The sequence below is a fragment of the Melanaphis sacchari genome, unplaced genomic scaffold (assembly GCF_002803265.2).
Source record: "Melanaphis sacchari strain LSU unplaced genomic scaffold, SCAv2.0 Contig11_pilon_pilon, whole genome shotgun sequence".
NCBI classification, from domain to species: Eukaryota; Metazoa; Arthropoda; class Insecta; order Hemiptera; family Aphididae; genus Melanaphis; species Melanaphis sacchari.
This window is the reverse complement of record NW_020270469.1, coordinates 1,649,228-1,673,182: the sequence shown is the minus strand read 5'-3', so window position 1 is coordinate 1,673,182 and position 23,955 is coordinate 1,649,228. Positions and strand designations below refer to the sequence as shown.

Here is a 23,955-nt window from a genome sequence, read left to right as displayed (position 1 = left end):
TGACGACGATGTGTGACGGTGTGGGGCGCTCTCGTGTGGCCGCGTGTGCGTGTACCAGGCGGCGGCCGCTGCTGTTGCACCGGGACGACGCGGCAGTGGGACGGCGCAGGCACGCATATAATGTATATATAACTATGTATATGTACATATATATATACGTATGAGTAATACGACGAACGAGTGATGGCTGGTTGCGGGGTGGGGACGGTGGTCGGCGCGAGTGGTTGAGCGACGTGCGCGGGGCGAACGGGAATGAAGATGAAGGTCGTCTGGGCTTGACGGCGCGTCGCGCGGAGGAGGAGCGGAGGAGAACACGCGACGGTGGCACGCACGCGGCGCCGTGCCTCCGGCGACCGCCAACGCCGCCGCGTTATGTTACAGAATGGAAACGGGTGTAAATATTGTGTGTGACCGCAACGCCATCTGTCGCGGCCTTTCGCGTCCCGTCATCTCCATCCATCCCACCACCATGAGTCGGACTTTTGAGGCGATTGCTGCGGCGACGTGCACTACTCTGCCTTGTGCTTCAAGAATAAATACGTGCGCGATTCAATGATCGCGCGCGCGTATTCTCCTTTTCGACCGTAAACATCAGGCGGACGCTATGTGACGACGGCGGCGTTGACCTTTATTCATTATTCATATCGACCTTGAACCCTCAGGTCGTTTTTTTCACATCTTTGTCTCACGCCCTGCGCTGCCCGCCAGCCGATCGGTGACCGTCGGCTACCACCCGTCGCTCGCATCTATACCGGAGCGACGGTGATGCCATTTATTATGTTTTGTTGTTAAATATTGTTATTTGAAACATCACAACAGACCGTTTGTTTGCTAGAAGACTCGCAAGACAGTTTGTTATTGTTTCGATTACGTTAGCGCCGAATCTGCGTTCGAGCGCTGGCCCTGGTGGTGTAACGCCTGCACGTCGACGCGCAGCACGCCGCAGTCACTGCAGGTCGATTGAGCGTCGTACACTCGCACGCCCCATTAACAGATTCATCGGTAGACGCATTAAGTGTCATCTCTTTGGACTTTCGTTTGTTTTGAAGTGCACGCAAAATGCGCACTCATATGTGCTGCGGTTTTACTTTTATACATCCACGATTCGCCTGTCACGAAATGTGACGTCTTCCACCAATAAATTATTATTATTTATTTTTCCAGGAGTTTTGAGCCAAGTAATCAAAACAGAGTTTAGTTATTTTGTAGAGACAAATAGTAATATTAATAGTATATTATTAGCTCAATATTCGTAATAGACGTAATTAATATTTTAAAATTATAGATTGTGTCAATGGCGGCAAACTTTTTAGCATAAGATCAATAAAATATTTTCTTTGAGGATCGACTTCCATAATTTTGTTTTATTATTATTGGTATTTTATCTATAATTATTAACCGTATACTTGTGAAAATACAGGATGTATATTTACAATTAGTATATCCCAAACTAATATAAAAAAAAAAATTCGTACTATTGACTATAGTTTAAATAAAATTGTATTGATTATTATTTGAGAAAGAAATATATTACTTTATTATAATTATACCAGGTAAATTTGGTGCAAATGGGCTATGCCCCTTACAGCAGTAGGTACATGTTAATAGATTAGAACCCTTTATGAAAAGTTAAATTAATAATTTAAAAAAAAAATTAGAATAATACAACTACTATAAGCTAATGGAGAAGTCGAGAAGATTACATCTAAATTTGAACCCATGGCAAGAGTAATTATAATTTATAGTAACTCTGGTACAGTGGTACTGTGTCCACCAATAAAGAATTTGAACGAATCTGTATAATTCATTATACATCAGGCATGTAAAGAACGCAATTGTTACACCGAGGGTAAATGGACAATTTTAACAATCGAACTGCAGAACTATTTTATCTTTGCTGATAACCGCACATATATCAAACTACCAAAGAAGCAGATTGGAATAAAGTAGTAGGGAGAAAACAGTAAAGAATAAATAATGCCATTAATAAAGCAATAAAATCTACCCTGTTTACTTTGATGTTCTATTATATACTAAGGACATTTGATGGGGATAGTGTACATGATCATTAACACAAAAGCAAACAACTAATAATATTGTATAAATTATTAAGAGAATGTATTTATAATTTACACTATGTCAGTGCATTATTATTTGTTTTTTTCTCTCACACGCGCAAGTAAGCAACATAGAATATGTACATTCAGCAGAACTTAGATTAAACCTAGCTTTAAATGTTTTAATATTAAAATAAATTGATCTATTATCAAACTTTAAATTAAGAATACAATCTGTTTGTACTTTAGATATTTTTTGATTTTCCTGTGATATATGAGCAATTTTTAATTGTAATATTTTGTATAAAGGTTTTATATGTCTACTCTTATAACTTGCATAGAATTAAAATATTGTTTAAAAGACATAAACACAGATAATGTCTATTTAAGATTTGATAATTAACCAATTAATTTTTGACCATAGTAGTAAAGATTACAATATATTCATTTTATCAACTAAAAGTAAATTGTCTATGTTGCACATGAACTAGAGAAAAAAAATAGTGCGATAATACATTATTCTTGCACCATATAATATAATGTACTTAAGTTATATCTTATACATCAATGCATCAATCATAATAATGATAAGATATTTTGCATTAGGTAGGTATTAAAATATTATTTTATTACAAACATGAAATTATAAAACAAAAAAATAAAATAATTACAACTTTAAAATAGTTTTCTATGTATAAATGTATACTGAAAATAATAGCTAATAGCTAATTTGTTGTTTAAACTTTAAATAGGTAATTATCAAAATAATATGTACTAGTGTGTTCAACGTCTGAATTATTATAAAATTAAATTTATAAATAATTTCAGTGTTTTATACACTTATCTAAATAACTATTTACTTGGTCCACTTCTTTATGGTTCTTTTACCTACTTCTTTTTTCAATCTTGCCAAGTTTTCTCTGGCTACTGAAAGTTTTACTTCTTCCATCTTTTTACCATCATCATATAGTACATTCGTTCAACTTGTATTTTTTGATAATTATGTAGTACAGGGAGTATATACAAATAATATACCTACTTGTGTGTATTTTGTATTCTTATTAAATGAGTCAAAACTATTTTATACATATTGAAAAAACGTGTATTGAATCTAATATGCACATGATACGTACATTAACGCCTAGGAGTTCTAATTTCTAACAAATAGCATAAATCACGAGATAAACTCAACACTAAGAATATGAGCGCCAAAGCTATTAAATTGAAAAAATAATAACATGCAAATTTTTAAATAATATATAATACAATTATATTATATTGATATAATTATACCAGCATTTGTGCATTAATGCAGAGGTTCCCACTTAGGATAAACTTGAATTTACTATTTAGATTGCCAGAAATTATTCCTAACATAAAGAAATCATACATATTTTTCATAGCTTAAAAATAAAATAACTTTATGAAAGATATAACGTGTTTGTTTAATGTGTTGTTAATTAATTTATATTTTTATAAAATATAATAATATGTGTCTATAATAATAATCCTAACGATATGTTTGATTACAACTACCTAAAGAAAGTCGAAGCTATAAAATATAAATTCACGGCATACATATATAGGGTGCTTCCGGATTCTTAAAAAATATCTAAGGGTAAAACAAAAATAGTTGGGGTCTCTACATTCATTTATTTTTAATGTTCTTAAGAAAAAAAAAAATAGAATACTGTATGCCTTATAATAATTGTATATTTTATAATTTAAATTTATTATTAATTAAATAATATTTTTGTAAAAACTTTTTAAGCTAATTCTATTAAAAGTTAAACACATAACATAAGTATTACTTAAACATATACCATATACCTATACCTAACATATATCTAATCTATATACTATTGGATCAATTACTGTTGACGTGCGTGTACTCAATAATCTTTAAAACACGTAGTTTACAGTTATTATTTATTACCAAGAATTAACTTAATATATTAATATAATTCAAAACTGTACAGATACCTGTCTAAAAATTGTATACTTATTTGTGCATATTGTATTACTGTGTAAATATTGTTAATTGTAATTTGATCATTTATAACCAACTAAGTCGAATGTCATGAATTGCGAAGCATAAAGATTAAATTATTAAATGGTTGTATAATAAATGTTGAAGGTAATAATATAATATGATTCAATTTTAATCTAACTTGCTATATAATTAGTAACACAAAAATAGACTACTGAAGTGCATTAAACTATTTTTTAAAGGTAAATATAGAGTGTCTATATAAAAAAAATACAAATGAATTTAAGAATGAAATATCTAAATTATATTACAATAAAGTAGTAAAAAATAAACTTAACAGTTTTAATGGATATATTATTGAGTACTATACTACTATAGTAGTAGAACAATAATTTTAAATTAGATAAAGAAGTATAACTACCTAGGTAATAGGTATACTTATCTGTTAATTAGTAACAATTAGCTAGTAAACAATAGTTATACTTAACACCTAAGTATATAGATACTTAATAGTTAATACTAATAAGTAAATACAGTCAACTTGCGATACAACGAAATTTGATATAACGAATGAAATTACCGGTCCCTTAAAAACAACGCGATATAACGAAAAAATGTAATGATTTTGGTCTCCTCGATATAGCGAAGCTTTTTTGATCAAAACCCTCGCGATGTAACGAATTGCTATTACGAATTTTTAATTTTAATTAAGATAAGATTCATATCTCTAGTGTATAACTAGAGTCTCCCTAACTCTATGAAAAATGTATAAAAATAAATATGTTGCTATTTAAAAAAAAATAAATGCACAGTGATGTTATTATATTAAAAGCAATATTATTACATATTTATATTGAAATTAAACAATAAATACATACTTATATGACTTATGTATTTTATACATATGTATGCAATTAAATTCAATTATTAAATAAATACTATGTATTTGATTTTTTATTAATTTAAATTTTGAATTTTTCTTAAAATCTCTTATTAAAATGAATTTAATTGATAAAACGAATTTCGATGTAATGAATTATTTTATTGGTCTATTGAAATTCGTTATATTGCGAATTGACTGTATTAATAAATAGTAAAAAAATACTAAATTTGGTGTATTAGACCCTTTTAAAAACCAGTGCGACATTTATCAATCAGTAAGTATAGTGAGTACTAAGTAGTGACCACGATTGAACGATATTTCTAAGTAAGCAAAGTATAGGTGTCGCTGTCTAGATTTATAATTATTATTTTTAGTGTTTAAATTCAAAATTTTTAATTTTGTTTTGAAACAGATCCTAGAAAAAAATATGTATAATATTTTATTCGTCAAATTTGATCATTTTTTACATGACTTTTATAATTAATTTATAATATTTAAAATCTTGAGTTTACAGTGTGTAGAAAAAAATCACTGATTAATGGATAATGCCAGTCGGAAGGCTGAGTATCGATTTTGTTAGGTGCAATAACCACATTGCATACCATTTTTATAAATGTATTTATTGTTATATTTTAATGGATAATCCCTATAAAGCGTTCTTATAATCATTTAATTTTTTTATTAAAGAACTAGAATTGAAAATAAGTGATAAGTTATGAGTAGAAACATAGAGAAACTGGTTTATGCGAAACGTATCCTCAAACTAGGTATTACCATTGATTATACCATTCTATAATCAATGGTATTACTATTCACATTTTTATTTGTAATTTTAACACTAAAAACTAATTGTTCGACCGTTCGATTGAACGTTATTCTACATACTTAAAGCGAGTAAAAACTTGTTTATGATCACAAAAAAATAAAAAATAGGAAATATTAACCAGTTTAGTAATGGAAATAAATAAACTTCTCGTTTTGTTAAATTACGAAAATATAATCAAAATCGATTCAAATCAAAAATTTAAACTATTATTATATTATCTATAAAAAATTTAATGATATATAAATATCACATTATTACATAAAAGGATTTATATTTGTAATTTCTTTGTATGAATTTAAATTATTTTAAATTTTCAAGGTTATTTTTTTTTTTGATACCTGTTATCTGTATGGCTCTCTAAGCGTCAGCTGGTCCTAAAATGTATTTGGCCATGTTACATCACATACTTCTATATAATAAAAATCTGTGTTACGGACTTACGGTTATCATTCATCGTAGTTGGTTCGTTGTCGTTATCTAATTGTGATTTAGTTAGTAAGCTGTTATAACTGTTGTGAGATGTCTGTAGTAGTAGAATTTAACGGTAAGCCGGTAACATCTCTAGTTGGAAATCTTAAAACAGTCAAAATTCAAAAATAAAAATTCGAAAATTGTAATTCTGCGTTCAGTTTTTGATATTTCATGTTTAACTTTCTCATGAACTGCGAAAATGTTTTGTATTGTTTTAATTTGTTCTTTTATCTATAATTGTTAATTGCTTATATTTATAATACAACTAAAATATTTTAAAATCCGTCTAAAGATAATTTTTAATTTTTTGTAAAAAATGGGTGTACTTCCACATTGTTATGTCCGCTGCTGTAAAGCCTTAAATAAAAATCCGAATTTTACTAAGATCATTCACCGCTCGTTTTACAAGTAATTAAAAAATAGCTATCATTTAATGATTAATATTATTTAAATTAATATAATTTAATTATTTTAGGAATTTTGCAAAAGGAGATGATACATTTATTAGTCGTTTAAAACACGTTTATAATACTAAAGTTTTACCTCTTGAAAAGCAATATTTGTTTCATGAGTTTCATTTGCCTCCATTAACCGATCAAGATTTTGATGCAAAACCCATGGTACTATTTGTTGGTCAATATTCTACTGGCAAAACATCAATGATAAGGTAAATTTTAAGTTGTTTAAATCTATGCTAAGACATTAATACATACTTTTTTTTCAATAACTTTGTTTTAGATATCTAATTGAAAAAGACTACCCTGGTATTCGTATAGGCCCGGAACCAACAACAGATAAATTTATGGTGATCATGGGTGGCGATAATGAACAGTCAATACCTGGTAATGCTCTTGTAGCTGACCCATCCAAAAATTTTAGTGACCTATCACGATTTGGAAATAAGTTCTTAAAAAAACTTAGCTGTGGAATTGTAAATACTCCATTATTGAAATCTATTACCTTTGTTGATACACCTGGTATATTATCTGGAGAAAAACAAAGAGCTCAACGAGAGTATAATTTTAATGAAACATTAAATTGGTTTGCTGAGCGGTCAGATATGATAGTGTTGACTTTTGATGCTAACAAATTGGATATCTCAGATGAATTGAAAGCAGCTATTGATGTATTGAAAAACCATGATAGCAAATTAAGAATTATTTTAAATAAAGCAGATACAATTGAGTGAGTATTGTGTTAAGTTGAATTTAATTTTGTATTTTTAGAATTAAATAATTATTCAAATAATACTCATTCTCTGAAAATATTCAAAATAACAGTACTTCAATATGATTGAATTTAAATTTAAATATTAGTAAGATATATCCATTGTAATTGTATGATTATAATAATAGGAACATAATTTTTTAAACAATATTTAGATTAAAAAACTAATTATTTTAATTATTAATATTGAATACTTAACAGTATTCCCACATTATTGTATATTTTAAATAACTTAATTGTTTCTTAAAATTATTCATTGTTTGGTCTTAGCATTAAAATGTTGTTTTTTTTTTTTTTTATTTACAATCTATATTTAATATAATACAATAAGTAAATTTGAGTAATAGAATTTTTGACATGAGTTCACATGATAAGAGAAAATATCCATTCATATTACTCTTCAGTTAAGACTAGGTAGAACGGAAAACATAATATATTAAGAGAAAAGAAAAAATAAAGCTAGGTATTAATAAAATGTTGTATAAAATTTATTTATATTTTATAAAGTCTTGAATTTTTTCTAACAATTATAAATTTTTTTGTTTGTTTAGAAGAACACTAAGAAATTATCTATGTTCTCTTCTAATAAAATTTAGTTGAATTATAATTTATCCATAATCATTAAATCATGTTTTTTTTTCATTAAATAGTTATGATTAGCTTTAATTATTATTACCATTATTGTTTTGTTAGTGCAAGATCAGTGCTACGAGTTCATGGTGCACTTATGTGGGCTCTTGGAAAAACAATACATTGTCCAGAAGTTCCAAGAGTGTATATTGGTTCATTTTGGGATCAGCCTTATAAAAATGATGTTAATCGAATGTAAGTTTATATTAAGTTAGTTTATTGTTACTTTATCAATTAAATTAAAATTAAGGCAATATATAACATTAATAGTGTTTAGCTACTTAAACATTGGTATAGTTGTATAGTTGATAGTAAATGGTTTTTAATTTTTATTGTAAAAAAATAATTCTTACTACTTGCACAGATTAATGAATACTAGTTGATGTTATTTAAATTCTATAAAAATTGAATTTTATACAGAAAAGTGTCTTTCAAAAATATAAATTAGTATTGAAGAAAATTATTGAGTATTCACAAATTTATGATTGACTGTTCAGGAATCAGAAAATAAATAATAGAATTAAGATAATATACTGTAGGTAGTCTAAGTTTTGATTTATAAGTTAATTTTATAAAAAAGAACCTTGCTTTAACATTTACAAAATATGACATTCAAGTATGTGAAGAAATTATTAAAAAAAAAAATAAGAAATAATGATTGATTTGTGCTCATAATAAATTTTTTTACATTTTAATGTTTAAACTACTATTAAATTGTATTTTCAGTATATTTAATGAAGAAGAAAATGATTTATTTCAAGATATGAAATCCCTTCCACATAATTCATTCATATCCAAATTGGACCATATTGGAAAAAGAGCAAACACAGCAATTGTAAGTATTAATATGTATACTATGTATATATTATATTATAGGATAACAAAATATGATGAAATTAACAATAAATAACTTCATCATACTAATTTGATATCCTGTTTAAGGTGCATGCATACATAATGAGCGAACTCAAGTCGCGTGTACCACTATTATCAAGAATTATAAATAAAAGCAATTGTCAAAATGAGTTAATAAATAATTTGGAAAATGTGTTTGCTGAAATCCAAGATAAAAACAAAAACCTTAGTGTGGGTGATTTTCCAGATGTCGAAAATATGAAGGTTCAATTAATACTCTTTTGATTTTTTTTTAAATTTTAATTTAGAATTTAAAATTTAATAGGTGTTATTAAAAGGAAGAGATTTTTCTTCTTTCAACACATTAGATAAAAAATTAATCAATCGTGCAACAAATTTAATGGATGGATTCAATATAGAAATGACAATGAATGAAGTAGAAGTACAAAGTATGTTTTCATTTAATGCAAATTATGCTTTTCAGTAATATTAATAACTAAGATTACTTAGATACTTAAAAATTAAAATTGGGCATAGTAATACAAATCATAAATTGTTAAGAATAGTTAAATAGAAAATAAAAATTGTTCTTTTTGATAGTAAGTTTAAATTTATACATTAAAAATATATTTAATTACCATTATGCATTTAAAATATTAGAAAACTTTGAGTAAGTTGAATATTCTCGTAAATAGTATTAATGATACGGTGATGTATTGGCCGAGGGATTCAAACAAGAATATAGGATGTAACCTGATGAAAATCTTTACTTTTCATCTTAAATTATCATGGGTAAAGCATTCAGTTGAAAATGTTTAAACTGTTAGGTAGGTACCATAACTAGGGTATAGATGGAAAGTTAAACACTTATATTGTTGTATAGATATTAAGATTATGCAAAATTGTAATCTCAATAAAGTTAATAATGTTAACTTACTGTTATAACTTGCAGGTAATGTAATTCCATCTATAAATGATAGTTCAACTCCTTTCAATTTAAAAACTAAAGGAATTGATGAAGGCAAATTCGATCAAAGATGGATTGTTGATTATTACAGGGAACCTTTTGACAATATTTTTAATAATCTAGAAAAAAATGATGGGAAAGTAGTTCGCACTGGTAAGTAAATAGTAATATTATGGCACTGCTTTATTATAAAATGTTGATTCACAGAATTTTTTAATTATCAGTGTTTGCAATGTTTACTTGAAAAGTAGATATTTTTATGTTTATGTTCTTAAAAAAAAATTAACACATTTAACTTGGTTATTTAATTTATAAATCGTAAAACAAAACCTAAGATATAAATAACTTTTAAATAAGTTGTTTTCTTATGAATTTAATTATAAACTGTTATATAATTGATAATAATGAAGAGAATGCTACTCATGCTTAATGTTTTCTTAATCTTAAAAATAGACAACTGAGCAAATTTGAGTATAGTAGATTCAATTTTGTGTTGTTAGCTTTTTTTAATAATTTAATAAATTAACTTATTGTTAAATTTAAATTTGAGAAAATTATTTGTGCTTTATTTTATTGGTTTTTAATATATTTTAAATTTTAAGCAATTTATAAGTATTTCAATATTTTAATATTGTAGAATATATAATTATTTAATTATAACTCACTTAAAAATTAAAATATTTTTAAAAACCAATCAGAGAATTTATTTTTGTCTTATCTTTTAATTTAATAGGTCAATTATTTTAAAATTTAAGTTAAAAATATAAAATTGGAACTGCTTAGTGTAAATTTTGGCTTGTTATGCATTTCTAAAAAAAAAAAACAACACATCTTAAGTATTGTATAATAATATTTTTTCATTGCAATAACACTAAAAAAATATTAAAAATAAATTTTAAAAAGAGAATTTAATTTGATTATCTTAAACTCATTTAAGTTTCTTGTAAAAATAAATTTTTTTTTGTTCTATTCGATGTTCATAACATTGAATTTTGAACATGAATAAATATTTTTCAAACACTAAATCATTTTGTACTTAGATTAGTGGTTTTTGGTATTTGCCATAATTTAAATTTTATAAAAGTATTTTCTATTAATTCAATTATTTTTTATTTAGCTGCTAAAGAAGAGTTTTTAAAGTCGAAATTACCCAATTCAGTATTATCCAAAATATGGAAATTAGCGGATCAAGATGGAGATGGTCTTTTGGATTCTGATGAATTTGCTTTAGCTATGTATTTAATCAAGATTAAACTTGAAGACTCTGAATTGCCTGATTCTTTACCAGAACATTTAATTCCTCCATCAAATAGAAATAAACCAATAAATATTGCTTCCTAAAGATTTAAGATCTTGAATTGGCCAACTGTACAACAATTTAGATAACCTCACCACTGTGATATTTTTTTACTATAAAACATTATTTTAATACTATTAGCTGGAAACTTTATATATTAGTATTGATGGATCATATAATTAATATTTAACAACAACTATTATGTATGTTTGTATGATTTTTTAATATACTTCATTTATTCATTATGTATAACAAAATGTTACCAAATTACAGGAATCAAATAAAATAATATTTTGAATATGATAAAATAATTATAAAATATAATTTTATTATTAACTGTTTATATTTTACTACATGATAGTATATCACTATAAAATATATATTTTTTTAATTAATATTGTTAAAAATTAGTAAAATAAAACACAGGTGTAAAATGTTGTTTTTCTTTTAATATTTCACATTTTTGTATTTATTAAAGCATAAATAATTTAATTTGTGCCTTTAACTAAAAATAACAAGTTATCTTAAATTTGCACTTGCAACTAATAAGAATAATAAGTTAGTAAATTGTAATATACTACATTGGGGATAATTTCCTCCAACTCCACCTAGTTTATGAAAAAAATTTTAAATTGGTGTGAAAACATAATATTCTAGTTACTTATATATTTCTCTGAATGATGTATGATTTTTTTAACTAAACTAAGATCAAAGTAAAGTGATTTATTTAATTATATCACCAGATATATTGACCATAGTTAATAACGAATAACCCATATTAACTAAATTATGATTTTAGTTCAATTTTACAAGTTTGAGAAATTGTTGCAGACTTTTTAATAATCCTTCTATACTTTTACTTTATGTAATAATATATTTTAGTAATCTCAAGTATAAATATTTAAATACTATTAATTCATGGTATTTCATTTAAAATATTGAATTTTAAAATTTTCATACATTCTAATTTTTAATATTTTTTATTTACAGATAAATATTAATGGTGTTTTTGAGTTAACTAAATCCTTTAAAAACGGTTTTTAAAAAACCGTTTTAAATTTGACAGTCATCATCACAATAAAGTCATAAGTGTATCCTGGTTTATTTTTTAAAATTATTAGGTTGTAAGTGATCTTAAGATGCTTATAAAAATAAATAGCGCCTATGTATTTTAATATTTTTACATCATATTAATAAGAATAATTTATTTGGAATTTTATATACAATTTTAAGCTTTGACTGAACTAAAGTTTTTTTTTTATCGACATCCATAGAAATAAAACGAAAAAAATGTTTAAATTTTTAAAGTCTATAAATAACTTAAAAGAAGTCGACATTTTGAAAATTTTATCATGTACATTGTATAAAAAGTGATCGTATAATTAATATCAAGTGGAAATTTCAAGTAGGTACCTTTGCTTATTAATTTTTAATTTGAATAAGATATCAAGAGTTTAAATTATTTTTTTACGGGTAAATATGTCGTAAAAATTTGTAAAAATTATGATACATTTTTAAAATTTTATAATGTGTAGAAAATTATTTTTTTAAAAATTTGGTGTAAACCAATTTAATAAAAAAATTGGATTTGCTTAAAAATTCTAGTTTTTCTTTAGCATTTTTTTTTGTCCGGTTATTTTGAAAAATCTTGGAAATTTTTCATTTTAACTTTACCAAAACGCTAATTAGATACAGTTCATCATGAGAAACCACTCTCAAAGTAAGATTTTTTTTTTATTAGTATAACTAAGAAATTAATAATCATTAACCATATAAATTTGAAATTTTCACCAAGTGTTTATAATTTATATTGACATATTATATAAATATCGATACATATTTTTTATGTTAGTCAAAATGTTTAAAATTTGAATACAAGGTTTCTCATAAGTTGTGTATGTACCAATTTATAACATTTTTTTATAAGCATTTAAACTTAAAATATTGATGACATTAATTAAATTTGTAGATTATTTTCTAGTTAGAACTGCTAGAAGCTTATAAAAATATCTAAGCTTTAAAAACGTAGTTCAAGAAAATAAGTTTACTAAAAATTCACTTATACATTTTTATGAGTGTTTAGAAGTCTAAATTTTACAATATTGGTTATTTACTTTTTAATCTTACAGGCTTATAAGTTATAACCCTTGTTGTTGAAGCCTTATTGATTCTTTAATTTAAAAAAAAATTCACTTTTTGTACACTTTATTTATATTCAACGTCACAATATTGTTATAATTAAGTTTTGTAATTGTTTAAATTTTATCAATTTAACTAAAATATTAATTTTTTAAAACAATACAAATAATTAACGAACAAGATACCTAACTACCTATAACATGCATAAAAAATAATTTTTTTATATTTACATATACATTCTATACCAATGCTGTAGCACTAAATACATATGATCAGTTCTTGATAATTAATATTTTATTCACACATTTTGTTTGTAATTTATCCTGTGATCGTTTTTCAGAAATGATATTATAATATAACATGTAATATTATTTATAATAATGCACGATTTAACTAATCATAGTATTTAGTTTCATCGGTATATTATTATTTAGTATTTTTAAAGTACCTATTTATCTAGAATCTAGATGGAGTACTCCAGATAATCATTTAAATTATCTAAACATAAAAATTTTCATTTAGATTATTTTCCATTCATGGTATCTATAGTATGTGTTTCAATTAAATAAATATAATATAAATACATATATGGTCACGGGGCGTGTTGGATAGTCAATTCAAGTACCCATGTCACAGTAAGTTATGGTCGGTCGTTTTTTTTTTGGTATATCTCGTAAGTGTGTGATTTAATATTTATTTAAATGCATTTCACTAAATAAACAAAAAATTCTAGTCACTTTTTCAACAATGTCCATAAATTTCCTAAAAACTTGACATTATATGCTACACAGTTGATCTATTTATGTCACAACCACATCGCTGTATAACATCCAGAAAAATATATTGTGCACCCGAATGGTTATATGACTATATATTATATTAACACCGATTTTATTACATTACAATAATCATTATTGTACTCACAATATGGTCGATATTTAAAAAAAACAGTCACTGTTCGTGATTGGTTACATACACTAATAAACTATCGATGTTTACTGTATAAAATTTGTTGTGTGTTCAACGAAAGTCGACATTTGACGTGCTAAGTTTGTCACATGACCAGAAAAAGTCGACATTTGCGGCGCATCCGAGTTGGGTCCGAGCACTAGGGACTAATCGCAGGTACCTAGTGTACTAGTTGGGTCCCGGATTTTTATAGGTACTACACTAGTTCGGTCCTGAATTATTTTGAGTATTACACTAGTTCCTGAATATTTTTTGGTAAGTACTACACTATACTAACATTTTCATTCTCATTTTAAAATACTTAGGATAAGTCTGTTAAAAGCTATACTTAAAATATAGCCATATAAGTAAGTGAAAAAATATTAAAGATATTATGAAGAATTTTTAATATTTTTACCAACACAAAGATGATTTATTTTTTACAAAATTTTAATAATTTATATTTTTAATATTTTTCACTTACACCTATATGGCTAATTTATATGTATTTTTATACTTGGTTTTTAACATTTTTAATATTTTCAAAAAAACATTTTTAACCATACCTGTGATCTAAATAGATCATAGACAGTTCTAAGTCTGTTAAAATGGAAAGAAAAATGTTAGTATAGTGTAGGGTGACCATAAAAGTAAAATAAAAATACGGGACACTTAAGTTACTTAACTAAATATATTAATATAAAAAAAAATAAATTAAATGTATGCTGTATAATGGTTTTTAAATACAAATAAAATATTAATAAGTATAATATGTACACAAAAATCCAAAAAAAAATTATTTTGATGACGATGGCAGATAAATTTCTTCTTTTGATGTTTTTGTATACTTTTGTGCTGAACCTAACCTAATCACACGTCACTACGACTAACTGTGAATGTCATCGTGAACTCGACACTCACGTATAAATATTAATAACAAATTTTATTTATAACTTTACATAGATATTATAAAATAAAAATAGACATTATATTTGACAACAAGCTGGTTGTGGCGGATGGAATTGTACTTATTTAGTAGACGACGTCACACATCAATATAATAATATTAATAACATTTTGTACATTAAGGTTATACCTTTAGTATTTATAATCATTGAGCTCGATCATTTGGATGCGTGAGCGAGTAGCGTTCTACCGGCGGCACGAGTATAGATTTAAAACATGTTTTATTGAATATTGTGATACAAAAATATCGTAGAATAAAAAAAAAAAAATTATAAATTAATAATAAAGAGAAAAACTTGAAAATACGGGAAAAAATGCGTCCCGTATAACTTTTGTCGGGACAACGGGACACAAAGTGGAAAAACGGGACAATCCCGTATAATACGAGACGTATGGTCACCCTAGTATAGTGCAGTGTACTTACTAAAAAATATTCAAGAACTAGTGTTGTACCTAAAATAATTCAGGACCGAACTAGTGTAGCAATTTTAAGTTCGGAACCCAACTTGGATGCAGCCGAAATTTGATATGAAGAGTTCATATCACAGCCAACAGAAAATATCGACACACCTTCGCAGAAAAATCGATGTTTGACTAACAAAAATGAGTGTCTATCTCTAAAAGTGTTTATTAGAGGATAATAATTAAAGTTGTTGCGAATAATAACCATTATAATTTAACGTCACTGTTTTCTTAGTAATCGAAGTAAGATGTGATAACAATGGCATATTAATTAATCGACCACTTTTTAACATTCCTCTGATACACTGATGGTTTTTTTTTTTAATTAATCGTTGACTTTTGTTGATCACAATGATGATTTGAAGAAGTTTTTAAGATGGATCTCGACTTCTAAAGCTGAGCATGGGTCGAAATCTGAAAGCCACGTATGAAGTTTCGCTGTTCGACTGTAGTATTTTGCAGATGAATATGCGTTGATATTTGATGGCTCGTAAATAATTTTGGCGTTCAGATGTCGGCTTCTTCTAGTGTAGCGTCGATATTTTTTGTTAGCTGCGAGAATAATTATTTTTATGTCAAATGTAGTAAACTTTTTCTGGGCAAACGATGCCTTTATCTGCTAGCACAACGGACTTTGAGTGGTAAATGTCATCATTTGTTCCAACAGAATATATTTTTATAGTAAACGTTGAACCATGTGTTGTCTGGTATTTTATTTCAAATATCAGACGAGTGAATTAATATAGTATTGCTGCATTAATTTTATAATAATATTTTTATAAGTTGCTTATTGTGCTTATTGGCTGATAACAACATATGATTACTAAGGAAACGATATTTTTTGAAGAACGCTTATTGACTAATATTATCCTTATACTCGTAGCGGTATATAAAAAAGAACAGCCCTTTTTTATGTTCTCGTTTTGTGACGACACTATTTAACATTTTTCCAATTTTTTTTTTCGTAGAGTTGTTTAAAATCTTTTCTAAGTGTCACCACGTCGCCCGATTTTTCATTTTTTTTCCCTGAGGGGAGGGGAAGGGTGGGATTGTATTTTGATTGCTTCCATTTTGTGACGACACTATTTAAAAATTTTCCAATTTTTTTCCACTGAGTTATACCAAATACTCCTACAAGAGATCATTATATTTTTGTTTTATTTATGATTCAGCTACTATTACTATTTAGCACTTGATAAAATTAAGTAAAATTTTGAGAAAACACAAACTACACACGGGTGAAGCCGGGTAATTCAGCTAGTATATCATAAAAAATGAACGTTTATTAAAAAAAAAAATTCTAGAGTTAAAGTAATGCATTATTGAGATAGAAAAAGACCTCTGTATCAATCACCTCAAGCAGAGTTTCAGATACGCCATCGACATGCAGCATTAAATTAAATGCATTAAAAAACTGTACTTAATAAAATATGTATTCACAGAAAATTACAAAAAGCATAATTTAAGCAAACTCTTATCAAAGATTATACATTTTCCATTATTCTTAATCATATAATAATCAGTAATTAAATTAATTTTCATATTATCCTATTAAATGTATTATTATACATATTTTATACTCTACTCAGTAAAACATACAATAGTAAAGACAAGATTAGGTAGATATAGGTTTTATAACATAACACAATTTTAAATTATCAATAACTTAATTTATTGTTTTTTTTTCTTTCATGAGATTCTTTGGATGATCTGTTAGGTGTGTTAATGTAACTTGGTTATGTATGCTATTTAATAAGAAAGAGTTTGATTTAATATTAGATATTTGTTTAATAATAATAATTTTAAATTCATTGGGAAAGAGAGCATTTGGAATGCAATATTTTTGTTTGGTTTGTTTTGGAAGTCGTCATGATTTGTATAAGTTTAAATATGTGAACACATTTCACTGTTATTTAAATTATTTAAGTGTAAGATGCTGTTGAATGACGGATTCAAAGATGTATTGGTTAATGATTTGAATTATCGTTAGTTTTGTTTATATTTATTTTATTTTTGATAGATAGTGTTTTCGTCACTCTAAAGTCTAAGTATGTTTTTTAAGTGTAAAATGAGCAATGCTGCATTTTGTAATTGTGAAATTATTCATAGTAATATATTAACTTATAATTACCTGTTAGGTACATATTATTTTGGAACCTAGGGCAATTTTTTATGCTATAAATTATCGTAATGTTTTGTTATGCAAGTAAAAGTATCAAATGTCGTTATAAGTTAAAATGACTCGTATTATATTGGATTACTAATGAACACTATAGGTGGTTATAATATAGTATAACCAATCAAGGAAGCATCAGAAAAATCAAAAGGGATAAATCGTAAGGCATAACAATCACTACCGGCGATGACGATCGAAGTCAGGGTTCTCCGTTCGGTGTAGGGCTTTCGCTAACGCCGCTGGTCGTTTCCATGAATCGCGGGGCTTTTCCACAGCGTATTCAGGTGTCCTCGTGCGTTTTCCACTTGGCATTGTCCTCCAGTGCCACGGGAGTTTCCCAATTCTGTCGGGCGCCGCCGTCGTGTTACTGACGTCAGAGAATACACCGTGCCTATTAATACGTATTCGGAGTGTAAAACCACTAACGAGCCAGTACACGCGTGGCAATATCTATATACATCCGGCGGAAAATAAATAAACTCAACCAAACAATTAATTACGATCCACTCAAAACTCACCGGAACAGGTGGGTCATTAAATTAAAATTATTTTTATACCTAGGATGATTTCAATATCCTTATCTTGGTTTACACAATTGTTATAGAGGTACTGTACTTAGAATTTTTGTCTGTAGTCATTGTTGTTCTACAATATTATTTATGTCATATTGGCAGGTAATAGATAGGCATACAATATTATATTCGTATTTCATTTTCAACAATCGACGACCGTTGGTTTTCTTTTGATAAATGCCCATTAGTTATTACTTATTACTGTCTCGTTGTTATTTTCATAATTCTGCGTCAGTACGAATTACGAGTACGGTCTGTGTTTTCTGTTGAAAAAACAATAATATTTAAATTCCACAAAATTTGAATAGATTATTTGTAAAAATGTTTAAGTAAATATTAGACATCATGTTTATTACTAGTAAACGCGTTATTTTTTTTTTTTATCACGCATTGGCCGAATATAGATACGTTAGGTTATTACGCTCATGGAATTATTTTGAAAAACCAGTTTTGTTTGATATACAAATCTAAGAAAAATATGGTTATGGTTATAGGCGAATAAATAGATAATAATTGATGAAAAATGATTTTTTTTTTTTATGGCAAAAATTAGAATAAGACGATTTATAGCGTTATTAGTATTGTAATATATTTTTATTTTTTGCAATAACTATAAACAACATTTATGTAACCCATTTAAATTGATGCTAGTCCAGAATTTTTTTTTTTTAAAGCTTTATTTGAATTAGATAGGTAATTAATTGTTAAAATATTTACATTTAATGCATTTATATTATTAATATAAATTTAATCTATTTATTATGCAATCTAAAATTTTAATACTAATACTAGATTACTGCGGTGTAAATATTATATAAATTAGAAGATAGGATTTAAATAAAAAATTATATGATACAAAATAATGTTGCAGTGCAGCAAGAAGTAAATTACATAATATTTGCTTGTACATACTAGTGTTGCGTGCCAAAAATAAAGACATTGCACGTAAATTGATATATTGGTATATTGATGTAATTATAAACTTAGTAATTAGTTACCTTCACTAAGTTAGGATGTTTATGCACTTAAACTACTGTAATATGTATGCATTAAAAAATTACGAAATATGCGCTAAAAATTATAAAATTTGCATTTTTAATCAATAAAAACGCCAAAATATGCACAAAAAGTTTTATTATAATTCATAAAATATAAATATTTCATTTTTATTACCTAGTAGTTATTTTTATTTATTATTTTTTCTCATACAATTTTAAATACATTTTTTAAATTTACTTAAATTTACATTATTATTTATTAATTAGGTATTACAATTATTAGTGTTATTTTGTGCTACTATGGTTTTTTTTTAATTTGTTTAAACTTGTAACTGCGTCCATTATCGTTAAGTAAATTTTTGTAATGTGAAAATCTGTTCTACATCAACTGATGCTGGTCTTAGACCTAGTCCAATAAAGTACCTTAATTCCGAACAAACACGATAAGTCGATTATAAACATTTATATTTTATCTCAATACTTGGTAGATTGTAGACTGTAGTTACCACCTATAAAATTTATATATATAAGTTGTGGAATTAATTGTATAGTTTGTTAATTAAATTGTTTTTTTTTTTTAAATGTTCTGAAATATGCATTTTTATTTTTAAAATCCCAAAATATGGAATTAAAATATGAAACCATAAAATATACAAAAATATGTAAAATAAAAATAGTATTATTTGATTCAGTATAACATGAATTAAATTTGTATCCAAGTTAGCATTAAATTGGATAAAAAATAGAAAAAAATATGTAATTTCATAAATATCCGAGCCCAAGTCATCATATTGCAGATGTATTGTTCACAGTCCGTGATGAAATAACATTATATTTAATTCATTATGATTTTGTCTATTTAAACTCCTTATAGTTATAATACTTATTGGTTTGCAATTATGTTGGAGAAGATTTAGTAATTAATTTAAAATTATCAATAAGAATAAACAATTAAAAAAAAAATTATTTTTAATTTAAAACTATTAATAATTAATGAAATTGAAAAATGTATTTTACACGTTCGTTACACATGCGCATGTTCCATATGATTTTACTTAAAACGATTCTTATTAAAAGTGAGTAAAGTCAATAATATCAAATTGTAGGTTGAATTTGATTACAAAATGGTTATTAGATTTTGTAAAAATTTCAAACAAAGATAATTGGTTTGAAGGGTACTGAATACTGGGGTGTGAGGATCAGCACCCATCTTTAAAAATTGAAATTCTGATATTTCTTATATTAATTTAAAAAATAAATCATTAAGATTAGGTATTTCGTTACAAAATTTTATAAAAGTTTCGTACAGGCACTTAAAATTTGTGGTGTTAGCGTGACGTAGTTTTACTCATTTATATACAATTGTACATAGGTATACCTACCTATAATTAGTTTACATTTTTATAAATGAAACATATTACACTAACATTATTATATAAATTTTAATAATATTTTTTAAATTAACTTAATTAATGAATAATTTTAATACATAAGTATCAATAAGTTAAAAATAAATTATTATATATTATCTTAGAGTAGCACAAATACAATTTTTTTTTTTGGCACAAATTACTTACGCTAGTTTGAACACCCGAAATTTTAGTAAATGATTCAGGTGAAAAGCTCCGATTATGTATAATTTTAGTGATGATTTGTTAATTTTAAAGTCAACCTTTTAAATTTAATTAAAATAATATGATTTTCTTTTACATTTTAATCAAAATATTAATATTTACCTATTGAATGTTATAAATAAAATTAATTTGTTGATTAACGACATAGTAATTTTAACTAGCATTGACTATAATTTACTGAGTATTGTCAATTTTTTGTTTCTTGAAAACACTCTAAAATGAATACCTGTTTATGTATCTTTGATATATTTTATATATTTCTGAGAAATTAATAAAATACATTTTCTTTAGATGGTTAATAATATTGTATCATTATGTATTATAGTTACTTCTCGTATTTTAATATTATATAGTCATTTATAATTACTAATTGGTATTGATTGTTCCAGAGCGTTTCTATCTTCCGAGTTCTATTTTCACCAATTATTGGATCAATAAAAAGATTATTTGTACCCATAAACGCGTAACTATAGAGCACATTTTTTATATTAAACATAATAAATATTTTTTAAATTGTATAACAAAAATATTAATGACAATTTTACGTATACCTACACATTTATTCAAATAATCTGAATGGGTTTTGAATAGTTCTGCGGAAATGTGGACTTGGCTCCATCAAGTCCCTTACCTTACAAATTAACTTATTGGTATACCTATTACTTAGGTATATATTACTTTAATCCATATGAATTTACAAACATAGACTAATTATTTTATTTTATTAATGACTTCATATTTACTCAATTGATTCTCCTATCTATTCAACTAATCTTAACTATAAAAAATTGTAAAAGTAGATAATAAAGGTATTAGTAGGTAGGTAATAGTAACTATAGATACACCTTTATAGTATATTTTGGTTGATTTAATAGCATACTAAATCATCAAATGTGCATGGTATATTATAGCTATTATAATATTGGACGAGTATTTACCAAAAATATTTGTAGTAAAAAAATACTAAATACTAAATATGGATCTAGTAATGGACTAGTTGGAAATTGTGACTTAAATAAAATTTATATTTTAAATTAATGTAGGTATCAACTATTGCGCTTTTTATATTTTTATGGTTTGTAAGTCAATAATTATGTTTATATTTTAGTTTTACCCCCAAGCATGAAAAATAGCATTTTATCTAATACATTAATACAATCATCAATTTCATCAACATTATTGATATATCATAAATTATACATAAATCATATTGTATATTCGATTTATTTAAAAATAAGAATTCATATTACAGTAGTTATAGATCGATCGATTACTGCAGTGTATGCGATCAAATGATTATTGTTTTTGAAAAAAAATATTTATGTACCTATATTTGATATATTAAAATCAGATTTTCAGCGAATATTCTATAAAAATATCGGGGACTTATATATAATGTTATTAGTCGCCGCCTTTATAGACGAAATCAAGTTCTCGTTATCATTATATAGTTTTACTTATTAGTTATTACCTATTATATTATGTTTTGCCAATTAGGTTTGTTGTTTCGAATAATATGAGATAACTCAATGATGATACCAATTAAATATGGGTACTTATATATCATGTGTAATTATCATTAATTTTTATTGTGTTTATAATAAGTAGGGAACGGATTTATATGTAGTAAAAATACAGAAATATGTGTATAAATATGGAAATATAACGCATAAAATATGTGCTAAAAACATCAAAATATGTGGGAAAAAAATTTGATTAAAATAAAATACTAGAATTATCAAAGTGATTTGTTGCATTGAATTATTACAATTTCTTTTAAATTATCGAGTGTTTTAAATGTCGCTTTTTAGGTCTCAAAATATTTTAAAACGACTAAATGATCGTACCATATCAACTAATGTAATAATTGAAGCATATTTGAAGCGCATAATATCTGAGCGTAATAATTCCAAATTTTTAAAAGAGTGTCTGTCACTCACTATGTCATTGATTGTTTTAAAATCAATAAAGTCTGGATTTTTTTCTGTAACAGCATGTATTTTTTTCTCGACAATATACGAAAATACATCGATGAATAGCTGTTATTATTCACTACAACATAAATTGAAAACGTATGAATGATAAAATGATGAAATATGTTTAAAAATATTTACAAATTAGTGAAATATGTAAAAATATATAATTATACTAAAATATGTAAAATAAAAGTAGCATCGTTTTAATAAGAACGATTTAAATCGTGAACATTCCTTTATCGAGTCTTAAATATCTTGTTTTAATAAAAATATACATTTAAATATAAATCTGTTCCCTAATAATAATTATTTATTATTATTTAAATGTTTTATTTGAATTAAGAAACTAAAATTGTACTGAATGTAGGCAATAAGCATATTATTTTTACATAGTACTTAAAATTTAATTTACTAATATCTATTATTTCGCGTAACTGGTCTATTGATCTTAAATTTTTTGATTGTAATAATTGGTATAAAAAGATAATTTTAAGAGCTTTTAGTGAACTTCCTCTTTAATCAATAATAACTCGTTCTTTAAAATACGTAGACAATGATAAACTATATGCTTTATACACACAAATATCTTATGATTTACATACATGCCATTTTGCACGCTTTCACGCGTCTGAATATTCTAATCAAGAATCAAGTTATATCCTAAGATATAACCCTTCTTTACTTCTGATCTGTTCAATGACAGTCCATTGATACTTAGTCTGTAAATCCGCAACTATTAAATATTAATTTGATTTTGTGCTTTTGGTTATCTATTCAGTAGATATCCACTGCTATTGTGCTAATATTATAAAAATAGTTGTTGCGTCAGTGAGCCTCTCTAACACCTATCGAGGTTGTCACTGAACACACGGTCCTCCGGA

General features: G+C 25.9%; 1 protein-coding gene across 1 annotated transcript; it reads left to right on the top strand.

Moving 5' to 3' along the window:
• Nucleotides 1-6,163: 6,163 nt before the first annotated feature.
• LOC112604174 (EH domain-containing protein 3-like) lies at nucleotides 6,164-11,374 on the top strand. Its single transcript, XM_025353081.1, is given in 10 exon segments — nucleotides 6,164-6,635; nucleotides 6,703-6,894; nucleotides 6,966-7,412; nucleotides 8,148-8,279; nucleotides 8,811-8,919; nucleotides 9,027-9,203; nucleotides 9,265-9,388; nucleotides 9,892-10,059; nucleotides 11,024-11,238; nucleotides 11,240-11,374. Coding segments are annotated over 10 exon segments (1,680 nt in total). The 5' UTR covers nucleotides 6,164-6,543; the 3' UTR covers nucleotides 11,264-11,374.
• Nucleotides 11,375-23,955: the final 12,581 nt, after the last annotated feature.